Source organism: Passer montanus, unplaced genomic scaffold (genome assembly GCF_014805655.1).
Source record: "Passer montanus isolate IOZ18808 unplaced genomic scaffold, ASM1480565v1 scaffold144, whole genome shotgun sequence".
NCBI classification, from domain to species: Eukaryota; Metazoa; Chordata; class Aves; order Passeriformes; family Passeridae; genus Passer; species Passer montanus.
The window spans coordinates 796,734-814,773 of record NW_024361386.1 but is presented as its reverse complement, the minus strand read 5'-3'; the positions used below and the strand labels follow the sequence as shown (position 1 = coordinate 814,773).

General features: G+C 44.8%; 1 protein-coding gene across 1 annotated transcript in view; it reads left to right on the top strand.

Annotated features, from left to right (window-relative positions):
• MAP2K4 (mitogen-activated protein kinase kinase 4) overlaps positions 1 to 18,040 on the top strand; it is a 54,752-nt gene that overhangs the window by 13,231 nt on the left and 23,481 nt on the right. The window contains exon 3 of the mRNA XM_039700795.1: positions 6,091 to 6,193. Within this exon, the coding sequence (XP_039556729.1) occupies positions 6,091 to 6,193 (103 nt within the window). The remainder of the gene's footprint in view (positions 1 to 6,090; positions 6,194 to 18,040) is intronic.

The following is an 18,040-nucleotide window of genomic DNA, read 5'->3' as shown; positions in this document are numbered from 1 at the left end:
GGTGTTTCTGCTGGATTTCAGTGCGAGGAAAGGTTTGAACAAAGTAATGAAAGTGAACCAAAGTTCATTTCAGTAAGCTTTTTTAGATTTTTTTGCCCTTTCTAATTTTTTTTGTTCCTTGCTATGTGAATTTTTCTTCATTTTTCCCTCTCCAGTTCCTTGGAAAGCAGAGTAATTAAGGTGCTGGGAGAAGAGCTGTGAATGGCAGCAGGGCACCCTGGCCATAGTGGAGCTGTGCTGGGCAAACCCCGGGGCTGGGTTCTGTACATCCCTTGTGGCACCAAGGATCTGCTCCCTGCAGGCTGGGAGTGGATCCAGTGGGAACACCCAGACCTGTTGTGTGGTCATGGGAACATCTGTGCTGCTGCTGTGCTGGACAGAGTGATAGAAATTCAGCAAACTCAGGTTGTGTCTTAAATATAAGTGTCAGGGCAGGTCCTGTGTGACAAGGGGAGAAAGCAGGGGGTGACAGGGCACCAGGCACAGGTGACAGGTTTGTGCCTTTTCTGACAGCCTGCTCATAGCTGAGCTGCTGGGTTGGGTTTGTGTTGTTGAACTTGATTTCGAGTCTGAGGGTTTCAGTCAAGACTTGGGTTGAGTTGGGGGTCTGGCACTCACAAGGGGATGAGAGGATGGGATAGGACTGGGGAAGTGAAGCCCAGCAGCAATCTTTAAATACAGAGATGCCATGGCTGACTGAGGAGGGCCTCGAGCTGGAAGTGGTTGGAAGATGAAAGAATAAAGGAAGGATGTTGTGGCTTTGCTTATCACTCTTTTCACTGATATCTTGTGCTGTGGTGGAGGGCGAGGTGATGTGCTAAGTGGACCACTGCAGCTGTTCTTAGGCTCTTTGTCTTTGGATCTAGCCCTTGCCCCTGGAATTAGAACATATTTTTCTGAAATCCATATTGGAGAAGCACAAAAATAGATCAGATAGATCTATCTACAGATAACACTTCTAAAGCTTAGTACAAAATTGCCTTGGATTTAGTGTCTAAAAGTTCTCCAACCGAGTGCTTTCAAAGACATCTAAAAGCTTTATATACTCTCTAGATTTCCAATTTAAATTCTTGCTTAAGCAACTCTACACACCTCTATTATAATTCATTAAAACTAAGCAAAATGCCCATTGACACAGCCTCCTGGTGTGGCAGCACCTCCTGTGTGGACAGCTGAGCCCTGCAGGTTCCCTCCAGCAGTGTTTCACCAGGCTTGGTGCTGGACTGTGAGTGTGAGCCATGTGTTAAATGCTGCTCTCCAGCTGGAAATTGTCTGAACCCCAGCTTGGGCTGCAAGCTGCTGCTTCATCCTAGTGCTGCACCCTCCTCTGGGCAGGGAGCTTTAACCCTATTGATACAAATGGTGTTTCCATGCATCAGGGATGATATTAAAGGTTACCAGTGGGTTTTGGAGAGTCCAGAGGCTTCATTCTCAGGTTTTGCTTCTGGGAGTTTCCAGTCTGAGGGAACTAATCTTAATCCGATTGCAATTTCTTGCCCTCTAAGCTTAACCTACTTTACCAGGCGTCGTGGTGGAGGTATTTATAGATGCTGGAAGTGCTCTTGGATGTAGCCCTTATCCTGCATTGCCAGTCACAGAGGTGGGTGTCTGCTGGTGCAGCTGGGAGCCACCTCCCAGCCCCAAATCATGCAGATGTCTCACTGAAATATTGTCTAGTATGATTGTTTTGCCATGGAGTGTGTTCATTACAGTGGCCAGTAATCCTTCCAGAGTCCTGGCTGCTCTAGGCTTGTGTATTTGTACTCCTTAGTTGGAAGCACACTTGTGAATGTGAATTATGGCTAAATCCTCTTTCTAGTGAGGTGACTCCTAAAAAATGAGCATACTTAGCTTACTCCTGCAGAGCAAAATCATCATTTCAGATTTGAATGGTGACTCTAGGATCATGTGAAATTGAAGGTTTCATTGAAGGGCTAAAAATGTCAGTAGCAGACAGATGCACTGGAAATATTTGTACCCTTTAATGTGAATTTCTGTAGTTGCAGCTCTTAAAACTCATAAGCCAAACCCTAGGCCTCTTCTTTAATCCAGACTCCTTAAGTAGAACTGCATGATGTGTTGAAGTTCTTCAGGTTTTGTTCCAAAATTTGACTACATTTTCTTGAGAAATAGTTTATCTTGAGTGTAAGACTGGAAACCTCCTTTAGTCTCAAATTAGTTGTGCTGGTGTTGGAGTAGATCCATGAGCAAGGCTGGAAAGGAAGGAAATAGAAGTGCAGGATGGAAGGTTGGAAGGGTCTGTGAGCAGGCAGAGCTGTGCTAACAGCAGCAGGAATAACCAGCTGGAAATCCTGGGAGCTTTCAGGATGTCAGCAGCTGTGGGGATGCAGCTCTGAACGCAGGTAAATGTTCTTTGCTGTCTCTACATCAAAGCAGGCATTTTGTTAGCAGACAAGATACAGCAGTTTGGTTTTTTAAAGCTGTTGGAAGAGCAGAGATCTGTGTTGTTTTTGGGGTTTTTTTTCTCATATCTCACCTTAGAGTTTGCACTAGTTTTGCTTGGAATTACCTTGGAAGAAATCAGAGCTGATAGTTTTCTATTAAGAAAATTACCTCGAGCATTAAGCTCGATTTCCAAATGGACATAAATAATCCATTTTTTCCCCATTTCCAAATTACCTCGAGCATTAAGCTCGATTTCCAAATGGACATAAATAATCCATTTTTTTCCCCATTTCCTCTGTCTTTTTGTTGATGTGTTTTAATATTACAAGGAAGAGGTAGAAAGATTGCACGGTTCATTACAGATCCATTGACTTTCCTTCCTGCTGTTTGCTGTCACAGCTTGTGTTTCTGTGGTTGTATGTCTTTTTTTCCTGGTTACAGTAAGGAGAGTGCAGATTTGATTCCTGGTGTATCATCACTCCACAAGCAGAGAGTGACCTCAGCATCTGACCAGAGAGAATATTTACCTGTGCACTGTGACTCATTTGAACACTGTGACCTGTGCTCCCTTGACCTTGCTCAATCAAGAGGTTGATCCTGCAGAGTTGAACCGAGTGGAAAATGTTTTTACAGGGATCAGTTTGTACCCTTGCAGGATAGAAACCTTGGGGAAATCCATTAAACTACTGCTGTTTTGAAAATCTTACTGCTTGAAAAGGGAGTATTTTGTTCTGTGTAACCTGAACATGGGAAGCAGTGCTCTTGAGGTGTGGCATGCAGGAATGGTGGTGAGGAAATTTTAGGAAGAAGCTGGAATTGCTTTCTCCAACAGGAGGTGACTCAGAGGCTTGGAGAAATGGCCAAGGGTGTCCTGTACCAGCCACAGCATGTCCAGCAAGACCAGGAGAGACAGTCCCTCTCTGCTGGGTGCTGCTGAAGCACCTTGAATCCAACATGACAAGACAAACTTTGAGGGGCTGGAGCATGCCCATGGAAGGGCATGGAGCTGGGAAATGTCTGAAGCTCCAGGAGCAGCTGAGGCAGCTGGGAAAGGGGCTCATCCTGGAGAAAAGGAGGCTCAGAGGGGACCTGGTGGCTCTGCACAACTCCCTGGCAGGAGGGGGATGTCGGGATTTGCTCCCAGGGAACAGGGACAGGAGGAGAGGGAACGGCCTCAGGTGTGCCAGGAGATATTAGGATATTAGGGATAATTTCTTCAGCTGTCAAGCATTGGAAAGGGCTACCCAGGGGTGTGGTGGAATCCCATCTCTGGAGGTGTAAAAATGTGTGGATGTGGTGCTTGAGGCCATTGTTTGATGATGAACAAGGTGGTGGTGCTGCAGTGATGGTTGGACTCTGTGATCTTAGAGGTCTTTCCAACCTTAATGATTTTGTGATTCTGTAAATCATAGAAGTCCTAGGTGAAGTAAAAATAGTAGTGCACAATCTAGCTGTGGAGGAATACTTCTGGCCTGCATGTGACCTGCTGGACAGCTGTTTCTTGTTTTGTGAAGGCTGGTTGGCTGTGGTGGTGCTGAAGGGGCCTCACAGTGATGAGAACTTAACTGCAGAGCCAAGTGCTTGGATAAAATCTGGTGACGGATAGCAGCACATAAATAATTCTGTCCTTGGCCTCGCACCCATTCACAGTGCAGCAAGGAACAAGGGCTGCCGTGAGCCCAAATTTTTCTGAGGCTGTTGTGTAGGTGCTTTTCCCAATGTTCATTTTGGCTGTCATCTATGGAATGCCAAGGGCTGTGCATTGTAAGACACAAGGCATCACTCCTGGACCTGAGTTCCATGCACAGGAATTGCTGGTGGTGGAATGATGACATTCTTTTAAAAATTGTTTTGAGGACACCACCACCACCATTACCACTTTAAAGCTGGGATGATTTGCAATAAAGATTGCTATCCTTATGGGTAGATTAATTTATTTACAACCAGAAAGCTATTTTTGGCTGTCTTTTTTTTGTTCTTGGAGAGCAGCCTAACATAGGATACAATCCTGTTTAGATTCCTTCAAAACATAAGGTAGTACTTGCTACTTCTGCTCAGCCAAAATCTGGGCCATCCTGCTTTCAAATATGGTCTGGATTTGATATAACCATTAACATGCAGCTGAGCAAACCCAGTGGTCACAGTTGGGAAGACCAAAAGTCAAGAAACTTCATAATTTCAGGTCTGGTGTTAAGGATTACCCTAATTTGTGAAAAAGTTATCTATTCCAGAGTTAGTTTTGGTTTCTTCTGAATAATTCTCTCTCCCATAGTCTTTACTGTAAAAGTTCTCAGAGAAGTAGGTGTTATAATGGTGGATGATGAGAATTATGTGTTAAGTTAGCAGAACCTTTAGAAGACAATCTATACAGGGTGGATATTTCAGCGGCACATTTTTGGCAGTTTTGGTTGCACAGCTTTGGTGGTTGTGGGCATTAGTGAATTCCAGAAGCACCATAATCCCCACCCCTCTTTGTTGTAGTGAGGCAGGCTGGTCTGTAATGAACCTGTGTGTAGCAAAATCACAGCTAGACTGCATCTAAAGGGGCTCTTCTGCCTCCAGTTAGAACCATGTGTCTGCAAGGAATAGAAACGTGGAGTCAAAAGTCTTTTCCAGGATGAAACTCAAGGTTTGGAGTCCACAGCTGAAGCTGTGGAAGGCTGCTGGGAAGCACAGTTTGCTTTGGCTCTCCTCAGACTTTGCTTCATTTGAGTCTGTTGTTTCACTTACAGTACATTTCCATGTGATCTGTGCTGGATGGAAATTCCTGGCATTTCTCAGGATGTTCGTTTTTCCCAGTCACATTCCTTGTTCATCAGCTGAGCAGAAACAAACCATCCTGTTTGCTTCCCAGCGGCAGCCTAAGCCTCTGTATTTGTTGGATTTGCAGAAAATCCAGCGTCAGATGGTGGATTGACATAATTGAAACTATCCTTAGAAACGTACTGGGATTGAAATCAGTAGAACAATATTAAACTGTGATACAAAGTGTTCTGTCCCTGGGTAAAAACAGGAAGAAACTTGGTGCATAAAGTTTACAAATAACGAGAATAGGAGCAGGCTGCGAAGAGATTTTCTGATGAGGGTTTGTAGTTAATTGTATCAGTTTTAATCTTGGATATGTCAAGTCCCGTGTTCTCCTGAGCTGTATAAACATTGCTGTGAGATATGGAAAATCTTCCAACACAATGTAACAGCCCTGGACAGAGGCTGGGGTTTCAGGCATGTGAACAAAACATACTCCAAGGATAATAGAAGGAATCCCTGGACCCCAACAGCCATCCTGTGCTTGGGGTTCATGTAAAAGACATCCCAAGGTGCCCTTTCCCTCCTCAGAGCCATCCCCCAGGCTGTGCCCATGGCTGTACATGGAGGATGCTCAGCCCTGGGCTTGGAGGTGGTGGCTGCTGGAGCCCTGGCAGGTGATCCAGGTGCTCCAGCTGCCACAGGAGCTCTGTGGGTGCCTTGCTTTGGCAGCTGCCTTGGAATGAGCTGGGGAGGACCTTGGTATGAGAGCTGACTCTGTGTCACCATCCCCGTGTCCTAACACAAGCTGTGATTTGCTAATGTTGTAAAATGTAAAATCCTTTTCTTACAAGATGTCATTTTTTTTTCTGTTTATTTCCAGATGCTCTCAATATTTTGTGCTGACAAAAAGTTCACTTTATGTTCATTGTCTCCCAGGTAAACGCAAAGCGCTGAAGTTAAATTTTGCAAATCCACCTTTCAAGTCCACAGCAAGATTTACTCTAAATACTTCTGGAGTTCCTTTCCAAAATCCACACATGTGAGTATAAAGCCAATGGCACAACTAGTGGAACAGCTTTGAAATGAATTAGCCAACACCCAGTGTTAGTTAAATGCAATTTGATGAGTCCAGTTATTTGTCAGTTTGTTTAAATCTCTCAGTTTTGAGTCACTGTAAAATATATTTTCCCAGAATTTAAAAAAAAAAAGAGGTTAAATTGGGATCTTCTTGGTTTACACTGGAGCTAATGCCTTCCAGAATTGATTGAATTGAATATTGTAGCTGATAATGCTAGATACACCTGTAATTAATATCTAGACTGATTCACTGTTGTTTTCCTGTATCTTTATTCAGTTTATTACTTTTTGTTAGAATTTCATGTTTCTGTGTTACTTGTGGAAGTCATAACTGTGATAGAATTGTTTTCAGCACTAAAACAGACAAAGGTTGAGGATTATCATTTTAGCAACGGGAGATGTTAGGGGAGTTATGCAGAGATTAAGTCTCAGTGAGTATTCTAGCCAATTTAGCCCCGGGATATCCCTGTCCAAAGTCTGAGAGCAAGTGTGGCCAGAGCTGTTCCTGACTCTAGTAAATACCAGGGTACATCAGCACCAAAAAGATCAGCTTTGTATCCTCAGATCCACCAATCTAGCTGGACAGTGCTGCTCTGCAGCTGGTCCCTGTGGCAGATGCAGCAAGCATGCAAAATATGTCCCACATTTTTCTTCTCGAAGGTCTCAGGAGTTTTGTCAGTGTCAAGTCTCAGAATCTGCACCTGCAGCCTCCCTGCTGCCTGGGCTCTCTGGAGTGTCCTGTCATGGGCTGCTCCTGCTTGGCTCTGCATGTCACTGCCTCTCTCCTGGAGCTCAGTGCTTTCTGCTTCCCCAGGACTTACCTGCTGGGCTCTGTTCCTGGGAGCTTTGGGGATTTTCAAACGAGCTTTTATCAAGTTAGGAACATGTTTCTGATGAGTTATTGATGGTAATTACAATAATAATTGTATAGAGTACTTTAGATTATTCTGAAAATTTTGAGTGACCTGTCCAGCAAGTCCTCCTCTTTCCTTCTCTCTCCTCTCTGACATAGAGTATTTTTATTGGTTATAGACCTCAGATTTAGATACTTAATTTTTCAGTCTCGTTACATCATCAAACTCTTGTTAAGATTTTCTGCAAAACACCTTCTGGGTCTCTTTCATCTCTCTGACCTTGTTAGTCCATTAAATAAAGGACTTAGTCTCAGCTAGTGAGTCCCCACCATCAGCCATCTATGGGGATTTGAATTTTCTGTGCTTACCTGTGCAGATTTCTGTCTCGGATTCACTGGAAGTCACAGTGGCTCCAGTCTAGCACAGAAGAGCTTTCGTTGTTAGTCTGTGACATCTTAAGTTTCATGTTTGTGCAATGATTGTCAACACTGTGCAAGACAGGTGCTGCTCTTTCTCTGTGGGAGTTGCAGTTGTTGGCAGGGATTGGATCCTGGGCTGGTTAATGGAGCTGGTTAATGGTCTGAGGGTCCTGGGTTGGATGTGATTGCTGTTCCAGTGCCACAATTGATGGTGACATGTCTGTGCTAAAGCTTTCTTGGGGGGCTGCAAGCTGTAATGGCCATTTCTGTTTGAAAGAGATGGATGCTCTTGGCTTGGTTGCTTTCTCTGTGGTGCAGTTGGCTGAGCTTGGATGCAGCAAATTGTCCTCGTGTCCTTTGTGTGTCCCTAGCAGATGCTGTCCCTCAAAAGGAGTGTTGACATCTTCTCATTGCACGCTTCTGTCGAGTGTTTGTGTGGCAGCTGATGTATCTCCGTCTCCTGCCTTCTTCCCTGGGATCCTGGAATGACTTTTTCCTCAGTAGGCCAGAAGCCTTTCCTAGACTTTGGATTTGAGCTGGATATTTCACACTCCTCACCCAGACGAGTTCCTGATGCAGTGTGTTTCTGTTCACCAAGCCACTTCTCAGCCTGGGTGTCCTCCCAAAATGAGCACTGGCTCCACACTGCTGGGGATTGTCCTGGACAGGCCCTGCTGGTGCAGATGGGTGGATCTGAAGATACAGAGAGGTTCATTTCTCACATGAAATTTTGTGTTCTCTGGTTTGGATCCACCGATCCAGGGGTGTCCTGTTGCTTCTGCCCAAGATGGTGTGTTGAGCAGCAGAAAGCGAGGCAGGGGTTTGGGAGGAAGGTGCAATTCTGTCATTGCACATGGTGGAGGAGGTGTGTCTTGTTTGGTTCAGCTGGAACTGCTGCCAGCAAATCTTCTTGAGAAGTGCAAAGAGATTTTCATCTCGGCATGATATGTTTCATGCCTGTCTGTAGGGCATCCAGCACAGCTGTAAACATAATTTTACATGTGATCTGTACAGGGTAAGACAGAATAGAGCCTCAATTACAGGCAGTAGTTGGGGAATATAATTAATACTTGAAAGGATGGAGTCTAGAGAGGAGGTAAGGGTTTTAGTGGTGGAAGGATGGAGTTCTGTCAGTGAGGCTGTGTGATTACTGTGCAGGCTGGGGAGCAGTCGGGGCTGTGGAGACCTGCCAGGTTAGCCCACAGCTCCTGTGAGTTCAGGCTGACTTTGTCACTTAGACCAGATTAACAGCTGCTAACTTTGTTTTCCCTGCAGCAGACGTTGCAGAGGCTGGAGGACACAAGCCATGGTTAGGGTGAGCTCTTCAAATTCCAACCCATTATACCAACTGGAAAGCATCCCACCTTTTACCTCATCTGTCCTGTGTCCAAGTAGGATTTAGGTCACAAACAAAATTAGATTACTCCGTTATCTGTGTGGAAACTTCACAGAGCTGCTTGCAGCTGGTTGCCTTTGCTAAAAGGAAGTTCAGATCACGCTAACAGGAGTGATGTGGTGAGGTGTGACTGTGGCTGTGCATGGCAGGATTTCTGGCTGGGCTGTGCTGCCCATTGCTCTTGAAACCAAGATGGAAACCATTTGGCTGTGGATGGGATTTTTGGTTGTGTGGAAAGCTTTGTATTCTTGTGCAGTGATACCTGGATGTTGACTTGGAGGATTTAAGTTGACCTGCTAGGAGATGGGCAAGCACAGGGAATGTTGTTTGGCACGTGGTTGACAGCATGCTGCCTCTTGAGTGTTCTGTCTGCTGCCTGGGAAGTCTCTTGACTCTCAGAGCTGCCACCTCTTGAGAACCTGATTACCAGAGCACTGCAGCTTCACCTGGAAAGGTGACAAAATGAGCTAATCTCTCTTACTGTACAAATTTGATGTTTGAAGTGTCTGGTGTCCAGCTGAACTCCACAGTCTCCCTATAGCTTGTGAGTGTCTTGATGGATTTATTGGGATTTAAGCTTTCCAGAGCTGCCCTGCATGGAGTTTCTCCTCGTGACACCCGGGAGAGTCACACACTTTCCAGAGAGCTGCCCCAAGAGTATGTTGGGTGTTCTACTGGATTCTTCAAAAGCCAGTGGAGGTCCAGATGCACATCAGACTGTGCTGCTTCCTTTTTTTCTTTATAGTTCAGGAACTGTTATTCCTGGAAGGGTTTTTTTCTGGCTGTTCCAAAGCCTCTCTGAGGTGTCTGTTTCTCTTTTAATCTCCTCTTAGGCTTTCCCATACCCTTCTGGCATGTGGGGTCATGCTCTGTAGCTGCATAGCCTGCAACTGGTGGAGTTTTTTAGGAAGTAACCTGTGAGAGTTCCTACCAGTTTTGAAAAAAAACCCCAAAACCTAAACACAAAGGGGAATATCCTCAACTGGCATGCTTCCTACTACTGCTATGAATTTTCCTGTAACTATTTCTGTCTTTTCCTCATTTCTGTAATTGTCACTTCACATCTTTATTATTCCTGATTTCTGTTACCTTTCTGCTGTGTGATACCTTCCTATGGCAGGGAGTGCTGTCTGGAAGCCTTGGAGACAGAATTTAGAGTTGAAGGTACCAAGAATTTGAATTTTTTTCTGTGACTGATTCTGTCTCGTTTCCTGAAAGTTGCAAAATCTGGATGTAATCACTTGTATTTTCAAGTCAGCACAAGTGAAATGCAACCTTCAAGGCCTGAGCAGAGACATCTCAGTGTCTGAGGGAGCCTGTGGTAACCAGGCTTTCACTTCTCACACAAACATCACTGTCGGTTCAGTGCTGGAACAATGTTTCTTCTGTAATTTTTTCAGGAGCATTTTTTGCAAATTGATGGATTTTGCCTTGTATTTAACCTTCCTCTTCCTTCCGAGAGTTTACGAGTTCATTTGGCCAGTGATCTCTGCATGACAGAGATTATGTGGTCTGTAACACACTCAAGTATCTCTGGCTCTGAGTAGGTCACTGCTTCAGAGTAGGTGCTGCCAGAGTCAGTGTGAGATTTTCACTGAATGTGCTGCTTTAAGGTCTGTTTTATTCTTTTTTTTTCCCTAACTTTCTAAGTTTTTGGTATTGCTTAAATGTAGGTCTTCTCTGCAAAGGAGCTTTTTGCTGTCTGCAGCTTCCAAATTAAACTTCTCTAGCAGCTTCCACGTCCCTTGGAGCTTCACTGCCCTGGTAGGACTGTTCTCTTCTTTCTGTAAAGGTTTGATATCCCAGCATTCTGCTTCTGACTTGAGTCCTTCTGTGTCTGGAACCAAAATTTGCACCATGTGTATCTCCATTAAGCCAGTTCACATGAATTTTTCAAGGGTGCTGAGCACCTGCCTTCCTGCCACACTGCAGGGCTCCTCAGAACTTCTGGAAACTGGTGAGCCACCCTTGGGTGTCTGAATCAAATCCAGCCTGATGTTATGTAATGACCTGACTCCCATGGGTTCCAAGTGCTTCACGGGTGCTGAGTGATTGAGCTGTGTAATTAGAAATTGTTGCACAAATTCTGCATTCTCCCTCCTGTGGATGGGAAGCTGGCTCATGCTGTCTTTTGGAAGAGGCAGAGTTTAGGCAGGGAGTTCATCAGGGATCTCTGGTCTGTGATCCATAGGTACCTCTGTGTTACCTGTCCCATCTGGGCATGGTTGGGAGGTGCTGTCCTGGTTCTTGGGCACACAGCCATGGTCTGAGCTGCTCATCTGGGGGCAGAATTTGGACCTTGCAGCCTCGACCCTCTTGGTGTGATGCACAACAGGACCCCCACTCTGGGCTGGGTGTTGGCCTGTCTCCTCCATGGTGGGAAGAGCAATGATGGGTGAGAGGATGGGGATGGTGGCAAGATGCCTTCCAAAGCACTGAGACCTGGCCTGATGCTTGGGCTGCCTCCTCAGGGCTGTTTTCCCTGGCATGTTGAGCAAAAGAAGGTGGGATGGGGTGGTGGCAGAGCTGGGTTACCTGTAAAGGTATTTTTAAGTATTGTCCTCACTTTTCCAGGGACACAAAGGTGGTGTCTGGGCTAAGTCACTCAAGAGTAGTGGTTTTGAGTTGACTACCAGTTTTTTTCCGCTGAGTTGAGTGGTGTGGAGGGGGATGAAGTATTCTGGGTCAGTGGGAATGAGAAAGGTAGAGCAATGAGCTGGAAATGTTAATTTTCAAACTGAACTTCATTGAATATGAAATATCCATCAGTGTGGCCTGCTGGGACATAGAGTGTCTGGACAGAAGAGCAAAGCTGGGGTTGTCTCCCTTGGGTAGGAGTTTCTTGCAGACTTTCCCTTCTCATGCTTGGCTTCTGGTGAGCTGTGTTGCTTCCCATTCATCCTGGTGGCTTATTTCAAAGCAGGGAAAGTAGGCCAAGGAGTTTCAGAGTTGGTATCAGCTCTCACCTTCATGCTGTTGTGTTACCAGAAGCAAAATTTTCCCCCCTTCTTTCCTTCCCTTTATTTTGAGGTGCTGCATCCACCCCCAAGGACAGCTGCATACATGCTGGCTTCCTATGTAGAATGTGCTGCTGTTTGGAGAGGAAAATGGGATGAAGCAGAATGTTACCTGTAACATCTCTGAATATGTGTGTGTAAATATATTTGTGTGTACACACAGATTTGGTCTCCAGCCATTTTTTAAAATAAATATCTTGTTCAATAATTATTTACAAGTAGCAAAGTAGAACATGGCTTATGCATTGGGCTGAGCTTGGTGCCTGTGTGTCTCTGCTGTGCTGAGCAGCTGGTGGAGCTGGGCTCTGACCCTGAGGGGCTGCCAGTCACTGTTAACCTGAGAGGGTCAGGCATGGACCACCACAGTTTGTACCTGATTGGATTCCAATCCTTTGACTCCAGATGGAAAACCATGTTCCTGCAGGATGCCCCTATAAACCAGCTCTCAGAATAAACTCTTCTCATTGCTACTCTGTACTTGGGATCCCACATTTCATCAGAGCAGGATGGGCACATCCTTTATCTCTTCAGACTTTAATCACCACCTCGTAGTAAAATGTCTTTTGTTTTATCCTGGCTATGGAAAAGTGAGTAAACTCTTCTGCTTTGTGGGTTCAAACTGAAGGAATCAATCATTGCTTTTATCTTCTGTACACATTGAGGAATGGAGAATAAAGAGAGAAGAGTCTTCACATTCAAAGACTGCATTGACCCACGGGCCTTGGTTGACAACTTCTGTCCTCATTCTTTGCACAAATGAGTGACTTCCAGCATGTGCCATGGAGGAGCTTGGGTCTGAACAGACAGGATGCCCACAGGAAAATCAGCTGTTGAACAGAGTGAACATGGAAAGTATCTTGTGGTGGACAGGATGGATGTGATGGAGGTGGGGCTGAGCCTGTGGGACTGAACTGGTTTTGCTGTTCTGCTTGTTTGGGGAACAGGCTCCTGAAAGGAACTTAAATTATCTAGGGTGGCTGTGTATTGTGTCTGTGAAGACTACAGACATCCTTGATATCAGGTGGACGTTCTTGCCTCATACCACAAACACTTTTCCATTTTGGGAAACTTCAGTGAAAAGAGAGCAGCAGCAGCCATCACAGAGGAGCACAGCATGGAAAATCTCACCACACTACTGGAGCCTGGGAATCTTCACCTGGTCTGCACAAATCTTTTGTTTTAGAGAAGGGACGTTTTAAATAAAAGTAAAATTTGGTCTACTTGGTCTTGTTACAAGCTCTTTTGGTCACCACACTGAAGTAGCTGCATCTCTGAATAAGCAGTCTCTGTCTTGTAGTCAGATGCTTTCTGTGTCTCCCATCTGTCCTTGTCTGCCATAGAAAGAAATACATGACCAGGTGCATTCTTGGCAGTGAATTTCAGGTTATTTCAGGCTGTGTGCTGCCCAAAGTTTATGAGATATTGTTCAGTTGTATTTTTTCTAAATTCCAAAAGAGAAGTTGGACTTTTCCACATATGGGTTGTAATTTTTTGTCCTACAGCAGTTTAAATTAGAAAAATCACTTATTTAGAGTATGAAACTATACAATTTCTTATAGTTGAATTAGCAGTGCTCATTATCTGCCCCTCTCAGGTGGTTCCCACCAGGAGCTGAGCAGAGCCCCTGGTTCCTTTGCTGGCCATGTGTCCATGGCTGCAGAGGTCAGCGGTGCAAGGATCCAGGGCTTGTTCTCCACACAGTGCTTAGCAGAAACCCGTGTCACCCAAGCTCTCCCAACTGCTCTGAGATAACAGGTCCTCGTGTTGAGAAAGATTCCTAGAGCTGGACAGCTTGAGGGACTCTGAAATCCAGAATACAACTTTTGTTCCTATAGAAATCTCATAGTGCAGAGTGGTGATTAACTCTTGTCAGTTGTAGGGCTCTGGAGGGAATAAGTAAGGATGTAGTTGTCCAATTCCTTCAGATTTATTTGGGAGAGGGGATCTGATGAATGGCAAGACCACCAGTCCTAGATTGGTGGATTCAGGATGGAAGCTTGATTTTAAATTTTTTTAAGGGAAAAAAAGTTGTTGGTAAGATTTGCCTTAGCACGAGAAAAGCAGAGCAGGGATGGTCAGTGTGCCTCGAGGGAAGTAGCATGTCACTAACATACAGGTATTTGGCTAATAAGTGAATAATGCATGTTTCTAATTGTAGTAATAATACAGTTGGAAATAATAATTCTCATTGCTCTAAGAAAACAAATTGCTTATGACTTAGTCTGTTAAAATGAGTTCAAATCGTCAGGTGCTGCTTTGCCCCCAAGGAGGGGAGGTAGCTGAGGTAGAAATGGGAAGAAAAAGAGCTGGCTGTGATTTGTGCTGCTGAGTGCTCAGTGGGCAGTGTGACTAGCTGAGTATTGTGTTATATGTTACTGTGTCATGTGATAACAGCACCATGTTTTCCTGTCATTTCCACAACTTTTCCTGGCTGAAGTGACACACAAGCAACCCCGGGTAGTAATCACATTGTCCCATTCAGTTTCAAAAGGAGAGAAGCGGACCTCATCCAGAAACTTTCCAGCAGGCTACAGTAAGCTTTCCTGTCTGTTAGCCATTGTCAAATCTTCTCCATCCCCCAAAAATGGCATCTCTGAAAGTAATGAAATTGTCTCCGAAATAGTGTCATTCCATTGGGTGATTGCTGTGTAATAATGATTTTGCAAACTGTTCATGGTCTGTACTGAGGTTGTTCTGTTGATTCTCATGGCTGTGCTCTTGTCTCTTTTGCTGTTCTCTCTCAGGGAGCTGCCCAGGAGAGGAAATAAAAAGAATCAGCATTCTCAGAAGGGTTATTTAAATTAATTAGCTCAGAGTTTTCCAGTATTATCCTGAAGTTCTTGAATCCAGTTTAAGCTTTGAAATCCCAGCAATGGTGGGTTCAGTGAATGTGCTGCAGTCTGGCTCATGGCTGAATCAAAATGAGTTTGAGATCAATGTGCTCAGTTAAATCCAGCTCAGTCTTCACCACTGTGGCTGGAGAGGTTTCCTTCATGTAAGGGCAGGGTTAATCAAAATCCATTATAACTCAGTACTTTAACAGGAGAGCTTAGTACAAAATATTGACATTTTAAAAGCCTCAGTCAAGCCCCATTGAAGCCAGGGAGACTCTGAGCACGTGCTGGGCTGAGACTTGGCAACTCTGGAAGGGCTGTGCCATCTTCCACTTTTTGTTGTTATCTTTATCTTAACGTTTTGCAGGAGCTTAAAAACCCAGAGCAGTGCTAGGGAGAATTTCAGCCTCTTGGCCACAAGGAAAGGGATTTAATCTGGGTAGGTCACAGGTGCAAAACTATTTCCTTCCTTTGCCACATTTTCTGTATCTCTTCTTCATGTCTAGGAATCTATTCCTGAATATAATGAAGCCTCAGGACAGCTTACATGGATCAGAGCAAACCCAAATTAGTTCTGCCCCTCTTGCAAGGATGCTGTTTGATTATGAAAAGCAATAATTTGTTCTTCTGAGAATACAAAAACTTTGTCACAGCACCAACATTTCCAACCCTCTAGGAAAAAAAAGGGAGCATTTCTTCTGGAGACCTTTTCTAGTGAAATTCAAACTAGAGTTAATATGGTTTTAGCATTGGCCTGCAGGGTCTGAAAATGGTTTTAGAAATGACACAGATTGAGATAGAAGAAACAAAGCTCTCCAAAATCTCTCCAGGCTGTCTGAGAGTCTTGCTAGGACAGCCACAGTCCTAAACTGTGTTTGTGCTCTGAAGTTCCACAGTGTCATTTGAACCCTGCAGTTTGCCTGGAAGTTTTTTGTTAGGATTTACATTTTAGCTTTGGCTGAGGGACCACAAATCAGTTTTTTTAATGTCAGCCTTTTTACCAATCATGTGGAGACATAGAATATATTCTCATTAACCCTAGTGAAAATAGGAGCTTTAGTGAGAGACTTCTGAGCAGAGTCCAGCACCAGGCAGGCTTGGGAAGCACAGCTGGTTTGCTTGGATTTTCCTGCTTCTGCAGATTTTATTCATGTCAGCTGTACCATCGAATATGCCAGCTTTTGGGCTCCTTGGAGTCCTGCAGAGCTCTCAGCAAAGTGAAACAGAGGAGATAGGCAGCTACCTACATCTTTTTGGCCTTGCTTCATGTCTGTTGACTTTCAATTTTGCTTAAAAAAACCCCATCACCTTTTCTCTGCTTCTTTCAGCAATCCTTTCTTTTTCATGCCAAGGAAATCCTTGTTTTTAAAAGTTGTGGCCTCCCTTCAGCTGGTTATTAACAGCAGGGCTCGGGAAACTTCCACAAGGTGTCCGTGGGACTCCACAGGAGATTTTGGGGTCCAGTGGCCATGCCAGACCTTCCCACGTGTGTCCAGCTGTGCAGCTTGTGGCGAGCAGCCCCGTGGCCGTGCCCGGCCGGCGGTGCCTGGCGCCAGCGCCCGCCCGCCTCCTGCCAAGCTGGACACAGCTCTGACAAAGGACAACTGTTTGGAGGAGTTGTTGTCCTGCTTGGTGCTCCTAATCCCTGGAATAACTGCTGTGACAAGCATAGTAACCATCTGCAGCGGGGCTGACACATTGGTGCCTTTCAAGTGCAAGGATGGCAGCCACCTCCTCGCCCCCTTTTTTCTTGGCTTTTCAAAGGTTTTCAAAAGCAAGATGGGGAGTTGGAAGCTCAAGCCCTGGATGAGTTGTCAGGAGTAGTAGTCATTCTAAGATGACTTTTGGAAATGCTACTCTTAACTGTTTGAAGAGTATCTAGCACACTTCAGCTATTTATATTATTTTTTAAATCATATATGAAGCCCCACAAGTCCATCTTACACATCCTGGGCATTTGGAGAATATTGTCCAATTTTGCCCAACATTCCCAGCCTTAGAGAAGGTTAGATTTCACAGTTTAAAAACAAACTGGTAGGAGAAGGCACATGTCTGCTGACTTCTGTGCAAACTCTGATGTGCACTAATCCCAGGGACTGGGCACTGACTACTTTTTACCTTCACTGGAGCCTGGGCTCTGTGGTTATCCTGCCATTCTCTGAAGCAGGCTGCTGTAGTATCCACAGCACCAGGATGTAGTGCAGGGTTTAGGCAGACTTTTTTGCATTTGGAGGCACGTCCACCCTATGGATTTATGTCCTCCTACATCTGCAGCAGTACAAACATACAGGTAGATGTCCTGTACTGGCCATTTAGTTTTTATTGCCTCACTCAGATTTAGATATAAAAAATCCCAGTTTAGATCAATGTAGGGTCTGTGTTCTAGATTTGCATTTTTGGCATGGTAATCCTTTGGGATTTTGATTTACACTGAGAAATTTCTTATAATTGTAGTTTTTTGACATTAAAAGCAATTATTGCATTCCAGTTATAACTCTTGAGGTGGGCCATGCTGCTTAAAGAAAAACTGGCCTGCTTGCATATGGTAAACCAGCTCAATGAGCAAAACCCCTATTCAAGTATCTGTCACTCTGTCAAACTGGTAATTTGGTTATTTGACCATTTCCCTGGGTATTTGAGAAGAGCTAAGCAGGAGCTGTGCTTGCGAGACAAGGCAGATGGCATCATAAATACATAATGGAAATGAAGCCAAGCTCCAGGAGGGGAGGCTTTGGGGGTGGATGGTCATGGCCTGTCTGGATCCAAAGCCCTGGAGAGCAGCAGAGCCCTCGGTGCAGCCCTGGGGAGGAGGGGATGTTCCCCAGCTCCCACCTTCTTCCCAGCAGCTCGAGGCACCATCCTGCAGCTGTGGAACAATGACCCAGATCTGCTTTCACACCACAGCTGGGGACACACAGGCTGCTTGTGTGACAGGGAAATAATGAATTCTAATTTCCTTTCTCTTCTGGTGTAAGGTCAGAAAAGCAAAGTTTCCTACTCTGAAAAGCAGAGGGAAGAGAGGAGAAGGGTTTAATTGCTTATTTGAATAAATTGCCTCAATGTTTAAATTTTTTAACTCCATGAGAAATTTGATAGGAAATGTTCTTTTCAAGGAAGGGCTGAAAAGGGAGCTCAGTCTGTGAAAACTCAGTGTTTCACCTCTCTGCTGTTTTCCTTCTGCTATTTGAAGAGGATTTACCTCTCAAAGATCATGCTTCTTCGTGCCCACCAGCTGGCAGGAGGTGAGGCAGGAAATGCCCATTTGTCTGTGCTTCCTTGGCATGGTGCT